This window comes from Odocoileus virginianus, chromosome 4, assembly GCF_023699985.2.
Source record: "Odocoileus virginianus isolate 20LAN1187 ecotype Illinois chromosome 4, Ovbor_1.2, whole genome shotgun sequence".
In the NCBI taxonomy this organism is placed as follows: Eukaryota; Metazoa; Chordata; class Mammalia; order Artiodactyla; family Cervidae; genus Odocoileus; species Odocoileus virginianus.
In genome coordinates this window covers 86,556,409-86,570,046 of record NC_069677.1, presented here as the reverse complement: position 1 = coordinate 86,570,046, position 13,638 = coordinate 86,556,409, and the positions used below count along the sequence as shown (strand labels likewise).

The window sequence follows — 13,638 nt, the reverse complement described above, 5'->3', positions numbered from 1 at the left end:
GCTGGTGGGCTACAGTTCATGGGGTTGCAAAGAGTCGGACATGACTGAAGGGACTTAACACACACACACACATAAATACATAAGTAAGAAAAAAATAGAGACAGATAAAAGGAAAATGCTACTTCCCTTCCATCCTTGGGGGATGTCTTTGGTTCCAGAGCTGTTTTTTTTCCCCCCATGTTCCCCTTTTAGCTTTCTGTTTGTTTGTTTAAGCAAATGGTAGCAGGATAGACTGCTTCAGAATTCCTGATCATTTACTGCAGATCTTTTAATACCTTTGGACGAAAGATTTTGTTAGAGTTTAGATGAACTCTCATCCTTAAGGATTTGTGATCTAATGAGAAAGCTAAGTAGATGTGGCTGTTTTGCCCAGAATGGTTCCCTGGATGAGTGTAACAGATTTTGTTTTATTATATGGATCTTTTTATTGAGTTAGAGAATTGTTTGCCTTCTCTTTTGGTGTGACTTCTTTTCATTTCATATACTGTGTCACTCTCCAGTCCTCCTATAAATTAAGTCTCTTGGGTTTTCTGATCAGACTTTCTTCAAGGGGACAGATACTTGTTTCTTTACTATTCTAGAGTTCACTCACTTGTTCTTAAGGTAATACTTCTTGAATTATATGTAGGTGTATATAATGAAGATTGTAGATGCATATAATGAAGAAATCTGACCATCAGGCCAGATAAACATGTACAACCCAAGCTGATTTCATGTGGGCTACAAATCCCATGCATTCGTTTTTGGAGGCCTAATAAATGCTCCTCTTTTTTTCCTCTGCGAATATGGTAACTATAGTAACTCTGCCTTCTCAGAAAATCCACTTAAAAACCTGACTTCCTAGAGCTGTATTTCAGCTTTGAGTAGTGAATTTTACCACCCCGGCGCACAGACTTGTACTAGAAAATTGATTCGGCACTGTGGTGATCCGTTGCTCTGAATTACATAGCAAATCTGCCTGCTGCACCATTTAAATTGACCCCATCACTGTCATAAAATTTGATACTGCATGCATTGCCCTAGGAAAAAAAAGGCAATATGATGCAGCTTCAAAAATGAGATTCAGAGGATTAGAATGTCCTTTTTGATTTTAAATGACTTCCACTCTCTGTGTTCCAGAGTCACTTTTTTCTCCTCAGGCCTGTGTCACTACCATACCGCCGAGATCAACCAGTAAATCTGAGCACAAGCTGGTTGTTTTCCTCTTTGCCTGTTCCATTTCATAGTCTTCATCGTTGTCGTAAATGGAGCATTGATGTAACCCAGTAAGAGGAGGGCTTCACGGGCAAACCACAGCTGCACAGTAGGCGGTGGTCTCACAGCCAGGGAACCAGTTAATGCCTTGGACATTCATAGTCACACAGAAAAAGGAAATCTTGGTGTACCGCTCTACTGACCAGACAGGCAGGAACAATTTTTAAGGTCGTGGATTAGGGCAGACACTTGATTATCAAATGAACCAGGACGTTGGCATGAAGTTGTCCAAGTGGAGCCTGTGAAATGGATTTGAAGTATTCTGTGTCCTTATTGAGCTCAGCACACGGCAGAGGCGGTTGTGCTTCCATAGCAGAGTTTCTCGACCATGGCACTGCTGACATTTTGGCTGGGTCCTCTCTCTGTGGTGGGGTCGTTCGCAGCACCACCTCCTTAATGTTTGTGACCGAGGACATTGTTAGTTTTGCCTCTTTGTTGTTGTTTAGTCACTTAGTCTTATCTGACTCTTTGTGACTCCATGGACTGCAGCACGCCAGGCTTCCCTGTCCTTCACTGTCTCTCGGAATTTGCTCAAAGTCATGTCCATTGAGTTGGTGATGCCATCCAACCATCTCATCCTCTGTCATCCCCTTCTCCTCCCGCCTTCAATCTTTCCCAGCATCAGGGTCTTTTCCAATGAGTCAGCTCTTTGCATCAGGTGGCCAAAGGGTTGGAGTTTCAGCTTTAGCATTAATCCTTCCAATGAATATTCAGGACTGATTTCCTTTAGGATGGAGTGGTTGGATCTCCTTGCAGTCCAAGGGACTCTCAAGAGTCTTCTCCAACACCACAGTTCAAAAGCATCAATTCTTCAGTGCTCAGCTTTCTTTATGGTTCAACTCTGACATCCATACATGACCACTGGAAAAACCATAGCTTTGACTAAAGCTTTGGGTCTGGTCTAAATGCCTTAATTTTAGACAAGGCCAAGTTACTGAAATGGGCCCATTGCTATGGTAACATCATTACAGCTGGAGGGTGAGACATTTGTCTCAAACTGCAGAGGACCATGAGGGTGAGTGTGGCTAGCACGCACCCCGGTGGCCTTTTTGCAGAGCGAGATGCAGAGGCAGATGTGGCCTCTCTTCTTGTCTCCGCTGTGTGTGTGTGTGTGTGTTAGTAAGTCGTGTTTGACTCTTTGTGAGCTCATGGACTGCAGCCCGCCAGGCTCCTCTGTCCATGGGGATTCTCCAGGCGAGAATACTGCCATTCCCTTCTCCAGGGGAATCTTCCCGACCCCAGGGATCGAACCCAGGTCTCCCACACTGTGGGCAGATTCTTTACCCTCTGAGCCACCGGGGAAGACCCTTCTGCATTGTAGAAACACCTCATCTTGAAACTGACAACAGCCCTCAGCATACAGTGTTGGATGTTTCCTTCACCTCCTGCAATCCCGAGGACTAGGGGGAGCTCTCCTTCTCCTCCTCATCTCCCCCCCGTGACAGTGTAACACCCACCCTGGGGTACTTGCTTCGTGCAGGGGGCACATGTACCTTTAACACTCGCCCCTCCCCTCCCTGCCCCGGCCCCAGGTGAGGACAGAGCTTGCTCATTTGATTTCTGCCGCCTGCAAGAGGTAATCTCCGGACAGTCACATGATCACCTGGATGAAATGTGACCCGGTCGCCGTGCTGACCGTCCGTCCCGGCACTGGCCTTGTCCCCAGGAGAGGAGAGGCACATCTTTGGGTAACAACATAGAGGACACGCAGTGGGATTCAAATACCTTAAAGGATGTCACTCTTCTGCCTTCTCCCTCCTCCAGGGCAGTTTAAGGCAGGGGTCCCCAGCCCCCAGGAGCTAATGCTTGATGATCTGAAGTGGAGCTGATGGAATCATAATAGAATACATGTAATGTGCTTGAATCACCCTGGACCGCCCCCCTACTCCCCCCCAACCCTGTGGAAAAATTGTCTTCCATGAGGATGATCCCTGCGGCCAAAAAAGGTTGGGGCCTGCTGATAGTGGGCACCAGGCTCAGCCGTGGGTGAAGCGGGCAGCTCTCAGCTGACCCGATGTGGGAGCTGGACAGCTCTGCGAGCCTTCTTAGATGGGCTTCAACCTCCCACAAGCGCGTTGTTTTGGTCAGGGTATTTGGGCAGTATTTTTGTTCTGGTTAAGACTTGAGTGGGGATCGAGAGATTTTAAGTTGCCTAAAGGCTGGCCCTAGGCTTTTTATCATGTTCTTATAACATCAGGCCGGGAGTTCTGCTGGCAACAGAAAGCTACAGCTGCCCCTGGCAAAAGCAAGAGTGCCGCGATGAACTTTGGGGTACACATGTCTCTTTCAATTCTGGTTTCCTCGGTGCCAACATGTTTTTTAAATCTAAGGATAATTGCTTTACAATACCGTGTTGGTTTCACATCACTGTGAATCAGCCATAGGTATACATATGTTCCGTCCCTCTTGAACCACCCTCTCACCTCCCACCGATCACCAGCACTCTTGTTCAAGAGGTGAATGAGGCCACTGCCATCCCTGGTAGTTAGGACCCGTAGGTAGAACAGGAGTTTCAAGCATGACTCGCCATGCCCTCCTAAGTTCAGCAGCAACTATACTTGGGTTCTCAGCACACTCATTTTCCTCAGCTCTTCATCCTATAACCATGTTAAGTGACTTGTCCGAGGTCCTGTGACTGACTAGTGATAAAATTCGGGACCTGGAAAATGACTATCCGTGGTCATTTAGTGCAGATCCTTTTAGCCTTCATAGCCACAACTTTTTTTTTCCTCCCATCAGTAAGAACTTATTAGGTTAACTATCTTTAAGGCAAAGTTTGATAGTTCTTTTTAAAAAATTTTCTTATTTTTAATTGAAGGATAATTCCCTTACAATATTGTGTTGGTTTCTGCCATATAGCAACATAAATCAGCCACAGGTATACATGTGTCCCCTCGCTCTTGAACCTCCCTCCCCCTCCTTCCCCATCCCGCCCCTCTAGGTTGTCACAGAGCCCCAGTCTGGGCTCCCTGAGTCATATGGCAAATTCCCACCGGCTCTCTATTTTACATATGGTGAAGTGAAGTGAAGTGGTAGTCTCTCAGTCGTGTCTGAGTCTCTGCGACCGCATGGACTGTAGCCTGCCAGGCTCCTCCATCCATGGGATTTCCCAGGCAAGAGTACTGGAGGGGGTTGCCGTTCCCTTCTCCAGGGGATCTTCCCAACCCAGGGACTGAACCCGGGTCTCCCGCACTGCAGGCAGATTCTTCACTGACCCAGCAGGGAAGCCAGATGGTGGTGTGTATTTCTCTCTCCGTTCGTCCACGGCCGTGATTTTAACCGGCCCCCTTGACTCTTTTCACCGCTTGTTCTTTTCCAAATGGCCAGCTTCCAGGTTTATATAGTGTTGATAACGAGAAGAGTGCATGTCCCAGTTTTCAGAAAAGCTAGTGAGGACACTGCTTTTGCTTTTGTGCCTCAGTGCCCCTGATTTATGAAGTGGTGTCTTTCCCCCTCAGGTGCACTTGGAACTACCTCCCAGCTCTCCGGCAGTGCAAACACAAGAGGATTTTAACCTGCTCAAATCAAGCAACTTTAAAAGATATGAAGTCCTGATGGAGATCCTGACAACGCTGGGTCTAAGCTGCGATGCAAAGCCAGCTCCTGCCTTAACGCCTCTTTACCTGCTGTCGGCGACGGAGGTGAGTGTGTGTTGGGGAGGGACCCCCTCAGATGCCCTTCTTCAGAATGGTGACCCTTCCCCCAGTTGTCGTGTGGCAGGGGGTTTCAATTTTGATTTCAGTGTTTTTTTTTTTTTTTAATATTTATTCATTTATTTTTGGCTTTGCTAGGTCTTTGGTTGCAGTGTGTGGGCTTCTTATCATGGGGGCTTCTCACAGGGCCTCATAGTTGCCTCATAGTTGCCCCACAGCATGTGGGGTCATCCCAGACCAGGGATCGAACCCATGTCCTCTGTGCTGGCAGGCAGGTTCTTCACCACCAGACCACCAAGGATGTCCTGGGTTTCTGTTTGGATTTTTCTGTTTCTCTTTTGACTTTGGGTTTGGAAATCACAGTAAAATTGTCCAAGTGTAACTGATTTTTTTTTTTTTTTTTTTTTTGGTGTTTCTATAAAGAAGAGGGAGACAACACTGGAGTTTAGAGGGTGTTAAGTCTCTTAAGTTATCGCCCTTTCCACTCGGGGAAAGGGCACTGTTTTATGTGTCGGGAGTGTCTTTGGAAAGCACACTGTGTTCAGTTGGGATTAAAAGCCTTTGTTTGGATTTGGGCCTTGCTCAGGGAATTTTTGGATGGGTAAACCACAACTTTTGTGCTGATGTCTGCCCTCTTGTGGCAAAGGAGGTCTCTGGGTTTCAGTTTATGTCTTTTAGTTTTGTCTAAAAGGAAAATGCCACGGAGTTGGGAATGTATTCAGAATTTTTCTTGGCCTTTTGTCTTCGTTTATGCCTGAGGTTGTTACCAGGTTGGGCTGGTTGCCAGGTTCTTCGGGTACGTCTTTTCGATAATCTCTTGGCTTTGTGAAGCTGTTAAATTTCTTATTACTTGGGGCATATTATTTTGTGGGTCTGTCTCTTCCTCAGTAGGTAAACTTGCGAGTTTAGTGACATAACTGTGTAGTTTCAGCAAATACCTGATAGTCTAGGTTATTCTAAACTTACCTGCTTTCCCTTGAAAACAGCAAATTATACCCTCTGCACCAACATTTCTAAAGGAAGGAGAATTCTCTGTTTTTCTCTTGGGTGTTTTTTTTGTTTGCTTGTTGTCTTGTTTAAGCCACGGGTGCAGCCTGTGGGATCTTAGTTCCACGACCAAGGATTTAAACTCAGGCCCTCGGCAGTGGAAGCTGGGAGTCCTAACTGCTGGATATTCCCTGAGAAATTCTCTTTTGGGTTGTCCTCTGTCCCCTGGCCAACCTACTTTTCGGCAGAGACTAGAGCTGTGAGTTTTCTGGGTGGGAATGTCAGCTGGAGGAGACAGATAGAAAATCTGACAGCGTTTAGGATTCGGATACCTTGCAGGAGTATTTGAGGACTACATGAAGCCATACCTGTGCAAGTTTTGTGTAAATTGTATTATTTAAACTTTAGCGCAATTATTATTGTTACTGTTATATTATTATTGTTGTTGTTGGGAGAGTGAATGAGTTAAGAGTGTATAATGTGCCTAATAAGTTCCTGGTGCCTAGGATAAAAGGACTAAGTGATGTTTTTAATAAAAAAAAAATTGTAACTATAGCAATGGATGATGTTTTTTTAATCTAAGAAACATTCATTGCATTTTCTTACTTTTTTTTCTTCTATTTTTGGCTGTGCTGCATGGCATGGAGGATCTTAGTTCCCTGACCAAGGGCCGAACCTGCACTTCCTTTAGTGAGAGTTTGGAGTCGCGACTCCTGGATATCCAGGGAATTTGCCCCCCCCCCCCCAAATTAAAACTATGGCAATGGTTAATTTTTTTTTTTTTTCTGCTTAAGAAACATTCATTGCATTTTCTTTACACAGATTTTAGGCAGTCAGCCCTCTTCTTAATGGGTGCTCTTGGGATTAATGTTAGGACTTTTGTTTGCACTTTCATCTCAGACCTCAAAGCTCCACATCGTTTATCTCTGTTTTATGTGTTAACAGAAGGCAAAGCATCAGCTCCATCTTGTGACATTAAGTGTTGAAATAAAGCCAGTCCTCTGAGCTTCAACTATTATAGATACAACTATAGAAAGCTATGACAAACCTAGACAGCATGTTAAGAAGCAGAGACATCACTCTGCTGACAAAGGTCCATCTAGTCAAAGCTATGGTTTTTCCAGTAGTCATGTATGGATGTCAGAGTTGGACCATAAAGAAGGCTGAGTGCCAAAAAATTGATGCTTTTGAACTGTGGTGCTGGAGAAGACTCTTGAGAGTCTCTTGGACTGCAAGGAGATCAAACCAGTCAATTCAAAAGGAACTCAACCCTGAATATTCATTGGGAGGAATGATGCTGATGCTGAAACTGAAGCTCCAATGCTTTGGCCACCTGATGTGAAGAGCCAGCTCATTGGAAAAGACCCTGATGCTGGGAAAGATTGAGGGCGGGAGAAGAAGGGGACGACAGAGGATGAGATGGTTGGATGGCATCACCGACTCGACTGACATGAATTTGGGCAAACTCTGGGAGATGGTGAAGGACAGGGAAGCCTGGGATGCTGCAGTCCAGGGGGTCGCAGTGAGTTGGACACGACTGGGCGACAGAACAACAGGAAAGCCCCCACGCTGGAGGGATAGTGCGGAGCTTTGGGGTGAGGGTTTCTCATCCTCTGGAGTCACCCTGCCAGACCTCTCGCTCTCCTTGCCTGAGTGTGGAGCGCTGAGGCTGGACTCATGAGGGGTGCCTGCCTGCTCCAAGGTCAGGGAGGGAGACCGACCCAGGCTGGCCCTGTCAGTGCCCTCTGACTTCTCCCGTGAGTCCTGACCATGCCAATCTTGGGACTTGAGCCTCTTGACTCTTGGACGTAGCAGTGGAAAGAGTCACCTGCTCTTGTCTTAATCCCCTGTGAGCTGAGGTTTGGAAGTCTAGCTTTTCCCGTGTCTTCTTTAGGATGGGCACAGCCTTGGGCTTTGCATATTTGTGTATAAGCTGAAACTCCAATACTTTGGCCACCTGATGTGAAGAGCTGACTCATTGGAAAAGACCCTGATGCAGGGAAAGATTGAAGGTGGGAGGAGAAGGGGACGACAGAGGATGAGATGGTTGGATGGTATCAACGGACATGAGTTTGAGTAAACTCCAGGAGTTGGTGATGGACAGGGAGGCCTGCGTGCTGCAGTCCACGGGGTCACAAAGAGTCGGACACGACTGAGCGACTGAACTGAACTGAACTTGTATATTACAATACCCAGAAGATGCTTTATATTTTTGTTCTCCTGTTTTTTTTAACTGCCTGGGGGTGGGAGTTCCATTTTCTCCTATTGATTGATAACCCCCACTGACGACAGGGAAGCCTTCGGTGTGGCAGTCTGTGGGGTTCACAAAGAGTCTGATACAACTTAGCAACTGAACAATAACAGCAACAACTCAACAAACCATGGGAATGCAAAGGTTTAACAGTGTGAAAACAAATGTAAAAGTGAAAGTGTTAATCGCTCAGTTGTGTCCAACTCTTTGCGACCCCCATGGACTCCTGTAGCCTGCCAGGCTCCTCTGTCCATGAAATTCTCCAGGCAAGAATACTGGAGTGGGTAGCCATTCCCTCTTCCAGGGGATCTTCCTGACCTAGGGATCAAACGCGAGTCTCCTGTATTGCAGGCAGATTCTCTACCATGTGAGCCACCAGGCAAGCGAATATTTGGTCTGTATACACACACACAAACATTCCGCGCAGACCCCATGCCGGCCTTTACTATGTAGTATCTTTGGGAAAGAGTGATTCTGAGAAATGTTCATTTCTCATTTTGAGTCTTCCACTTGGCCTGATGGGTCTTGGATGTCTATCCTGTGGACTACTTTCCCCTCCTGCATGCTTCGCTCTGAATTCTGCTTCCTTTGGGAGTGCAAGGGATTGAGTACAGGAGTGACTGTTGTGTGTGTATACACACACACACACAAGTGTCCTCATTTCTTAGTGGTTTTTAATTCCTCTTAGAAGACCTTGAGTTTGCTGTAGAAAGAAATTCAAGAATTCAGGGTTTTAGCCTATGTTTTCCTGCAATACAAGTTCTCCGAAGGATTATTGTGCAAGTTAATGTGAAGGTGGCTGCTCGTTGATCGGCTGTGACGGTCCTTCTGGGCGAGTCCCCCAGCTCCTCTTCTGATGCTGAACTGGAGACATCTTGGAACACCTTGGAGTCATTTTGCTGGTGCTCCGTGTTAAAGATACGGATGGCAGACTGGGAACAGAATTGGACTGTACTTCCTGTTTGGTTTTCCTTTGTTAGGCTTTTTAATAGATCTCATTGCTCTGCATGGAAGTAAGTTACAAGGGGAGGATCCTGCTTTCCATCATCTGTTACACATGACTCATCCTTAGGGTTCTCACCTGCCTTTGGGATTAGATGCCAGTAGACTCTCTGCTTCCTGCTTCCTGTAAAATACTCTGTGCTGTTGGGAATCTGAGATCTCTGACCACACGGTGTCGCTGCTGAGCCAGGCTTCCTGGTCAGCAGGAAGAGATTTGATTTTTTTTTTCCCCCCTTCTCTTCTCATCAGTTTTGCATAGTGTAATTTAGTCGTTTCGGTGGCACTTTTCTTTTGGGCCCATAGAAATTATTTCAGAGTCACAGTTAATAATATTTGCCTTTCACTGAACATTTACTGTGTACTAGGTGGGACCGTAGGATGGACTATGAAAGAACAAAATAAACACACTGGCTATCTAAATAGTTTTACTGCATACCAGCTGTGTTTATACAGTTTGGTGCCTGGACACTCACTCTTTATAGCAAATAGCACAGAAGATTTATGAGGTACCTATGTGTTTCCATATTGCACTGATATAAATGGAAAAAAATAACACATGATCCAAGTAGGAAAAAACACTCACCCAAGGTACAGCCGACCCTTGGCATTTGCTGGAAGTGTGTTTCTGAGACCTTCGTTGACACCCAGACACCATAGTAGCATGTGATTTCCGCTATAAAATCTGGTCACGTATGATTTCATGGGTGTCACCATGCATGACACCACACGGAGGCGAGGTTCGGCGGAGGTGCAGACTCTGGGTGGCCCAGCTGAACTTCTCTGACCAAGGTCTTCCCACTTAACCAAGTCTGCCAGGGGCAGGATTGAAATTCAGTTCTCCGCAGAATTATGACGTGACATATTGTATGAGCACCTATATACCACATGCATACGTCCACAGGAAAAAAAAGACTGGAAGTATATATGGGGGGTATATTTCTGGGTTTGGGACTTAATGGCGATTTTATTAAATGTTAAAAAAACTTTTTATTTTCCACATATTCTATTCAGTTCAGTTCAATTGCTCAGTCGTGTCCGACTCTTTGCGACCTCATGGACTGCAGCACGCCAGGTTTCCCTGTCCATCACCAAATCCCGGAGTTTACCCAAACTCATGTCTATTGAGTCGGTGATGCCATACAACCATCTCATCCTCTGTCATCACCTTCTCCTCCTGTCTTCATCTTTCCCATCATCGGGGTCTTTTCAAATGATTCAGCTCTTTGCATCAAGTGGCCAAAGTACTGGAGTTTCAGCTTCAGCGTTAGTCCTTCCAATGAACACCCAGGACTGATCTCCTTTAGGATGGACTGGTTGGATCTCTTTGCAGTCCAAGGGATTCCTCAAGAGTCTTCTCTAACACCACAGTTCAAAAGCATCAATTCTTCGGCACTCAGCTTTCTTCATAGTCCAACTCTGACATCCATACATGACCACTGGAAAAACCATAGCCTAGATGAGACAGTCCTTTGTTGGCAAAGTAATGTCTCTGCTTTTTAATAAGCTGTCTAGGCTGGTCAGAACTTTCCTTCCAAGGAGTAAGTGTCTTTTAATTTCATAGCTGCAGTCACCATCTGCAGTGATTTTGGAGCCCCCAAAAATAAAGTCAGCCACTGTTTCCACTATTTCCCCATCTATTTGCCATGAAGTGACGGGACCAGATGTCATGGTCTTAGTTTTCTGAATGTTGAGCTTTAAGCCAACTTTTTCACTCTCCTCTTTCTCTTTCATCAAGAGGCTCTTTAGTTCTTCTACACTTTCTGCAATACGGGTGGCGTCATCTGCATATCTGAGGTTATTGATATTTCTCCCGGCAATCTTGATTCCAGCTTGTGCTTCATCGAGCCCAGTGTTTCTCATGATGTACTCTGTATATAAGCTAAATAAGCAGGGTGACATATACAGCCTTGATGTACTCCTTTTCCTGTTTGGAACCAGTCTGTTGTTCCATGTCCAGTTCTGACTGTTGCTTCCTGATCTGCGTACAGATTTCTCAAGAGGCAGGTCAGGTGGTCTGGGATTCTATTACGGACATGTATTATTTTTATAATGAGCAAAACCAGTTATTAAAAAAAAAAAATTACTGTCTGTTACTGGACTTTGAAGGCATCCCATAAGAGGTCAAAACTTGAATGTTAAAAGGCAAGGACTCGGGGCTTCCCTGGTGGTTCAGTGGTAAAGAATCGGCCTGCCAATGCAGGAGACACGATTCGATCCCTGATCCAGGAAGATCCCGCATGGTGCAGAGCAACGGAGCCCGGGCCCCACAGCTACGGAGCCGGTGCTCTGGAGCCCAGGAGCCACAAGTACGGAGCCCACGGGCCACACCTGCTGAAGTCTGAGCTGTCAGTCCCATGCGCCACAGGAGGCGCCGCCTGGACGAGAAGTCCCAGCAGCGCGAGTAGAGGGTAGCACTGCGGGTCGTCGCAGCTAGAGAGCAGCGCCCACAGCAACAAAGACGCAGCACAGCCAGAAGTAACTAAAATAAAATGATTTGTAAAAGTGTTGTTACAATATTATGAATCTCAGTTCAGTTCAGTCGCTCAGTCGTGTCCGAGTCTTTGCGACCCCATGGACCGCAGCACGCCAGGCCTCCCTGTCCATCACCAACTCAGACTCATGTCCATCGAGTCGGTGATGCCATCCAACCATCTCATCCTCTGTCATCCCCTTCTCTTCCCACCGTCAATTTTTCCCAGCAATGATAAATTAATGTTTTTAATAAAAAAGGGCAAGTACTCTTGTGTAGATGTTGATAGTTTGTTTAATATTTGACAGCCACATTAGTTATTCAAGAAGGACCTGGCTTTGTTAGTAAATGCCTCCACTCTGGCTGCTGACTGTTGGGTTTTATTTTCAGCCCTCAGGTCAGCACCTGTGCGTCTCTGGGTCTCAGCAGTCCTCTCCCTCGGTGGCTGAAGGGTGCTCATTCCAGCGATCCTGGTGGTCGTTTCTCATCCTAGCGCCCCGCTCCCCCTGCCTAGACGTAGCAGTTTCTTGACTGTTGAACTGTTTTGAACCATTAGTCAATGGAGACCACATGTGTGCGGGCATCTACGTAGCGAATGCTTTCAAACAGATCAGTCCCTCTCTGGAGGTGTGGCTACAGCCTCACCTCTCATCCTGGGACATCACTGCTTGGGGCTGGGGCGTGTGGGGTTCTTTCTGAGACAAGCAAGCTGGAATTACTTCTGGGCCTTCCTCATGGCTCAGAGCTAGTGGGTGTGATGGCACCCCGAGCGTGGGAAGCTGGCCGGGCCTCGGCAGGAATTCCGCCAGAGGGTGTGGGGCTCCTTCTCCTCGGGGGCTCAAGATGTAACCATAACCAGAAGTGACAACTGGGTTTCTTATGAAAGAAGCTGGGCAGAAACAGCACGGCGCTGCTGCTGTGTGCAGCTCCGCTGGCATGGAGTTGTAGGGTGGATCATGTGTGCTTAAAAACGAGTGTAACATTCCATTTTGATTTTAACCCCAGATTATTTGTGGTTGACACATTTCCCCATCCCCCCTCACCGCACACAAGCATTGTTTTGTTTTTTTTTTTTTTAATTTATTTTTTATTTTGACTGTGATGGGTCTTCCTTGTAGCACTAAGGCATCTCTTTAAATGCAGAGATCAGGCTTAGTTGCCCCCCCACCCCAGCCCCCGCATGTGGGATTTTAGTTCCCCGACCAGGGCTCGAACCCACCTACCCTGCATTGGAAGGCAGATTCTTAACCACTGGACCACCAGGTATTGTTGATAATAGTTAGTTTCGATATTGTGTCAAAAAGCCATATTGTCCCTTCCACCTGGGGCATTCCGTTTTCGATGTTGGGTGCTTTATGAAGAAACTTAGACTAGGTCAGATCACGTGGTGTTACCCCCTCCTCTCGCAGACCGCTTCATTCAGCAGACACCCGAGTGCTTCCGAGTCCTCGCTCTGCAAGTTTCTGAAAAACAAGAAGATGGTTTCTCATCTTGCTCACGTGCTTTGCAGTTAACCACGGGCCTTTCCAGGTGTCTGGATCTCATTGGAGTCTCAAGTGGCTCTGCCAGTGGGGGGAGGGCAAGGAGGGGGTCCTTGCCCCTCTGAGGAGCAAACTGGATTGTGGAGCGGTGAAGAGTCTCATGTATTGTTTTGAGTTAATTAGAATTCTCCAATTAAAAGAAAAACAACTTTGCTTTTAGGGTAGTTATTTGTCATGGAATCTTCCCTCCCTGCACCTTTAATCCTATTTCTGAATCAAATGTACACACAGCGAGAGGGAAACGTCTAGTGCTCCTCTAAAATACAGCTTAAAAAATAGTTTTGAGAGGTCCGCATTCGAGAGGAGCTCGGAATTCCAGGTGCGCCCTGAATAGCTTTTGACATGTGGTTGACGCGGTGTCGCGGCGGCCGTTTTACAATATGGGAACAGCCAAAGAGCAGCTGGCAGATGAAAGCCAACCTTTAAAAGCTTTTATAGCTGGGGAGGTTTTTAAGGGTCTTTCATAGACCCCCTTTTCTC

The 13,638-nt window shown here is 46.4% G+C and overlaps 1 protein-coding gene across 4 annotated transcripts in view; it reads left to right on the top strand.

The window, feature by feature from the left end:
- The window catches only part of HLCS (holocarboxylase synthetase), a 212,777-nt gene that overhangs the window by 45,071 nt on the left and 154,068 nt on the right, over window positions 1–13,638 (top strand). For all 4 annotated transcript variants that reach the window (XM_070466967.1, XM_070466968.1, XM_070466966.1 and 1 more), the window contains one exon: window positions 4,713–4,895. In XM_070466967.1, the coding sequence (XP_070323068.1) occupies window positions 4,713–4,895 (183 nt within the window). The remainder of the gene's footprint in view (window positions 1–4,712; window positions 4,896–13,638) is intronic.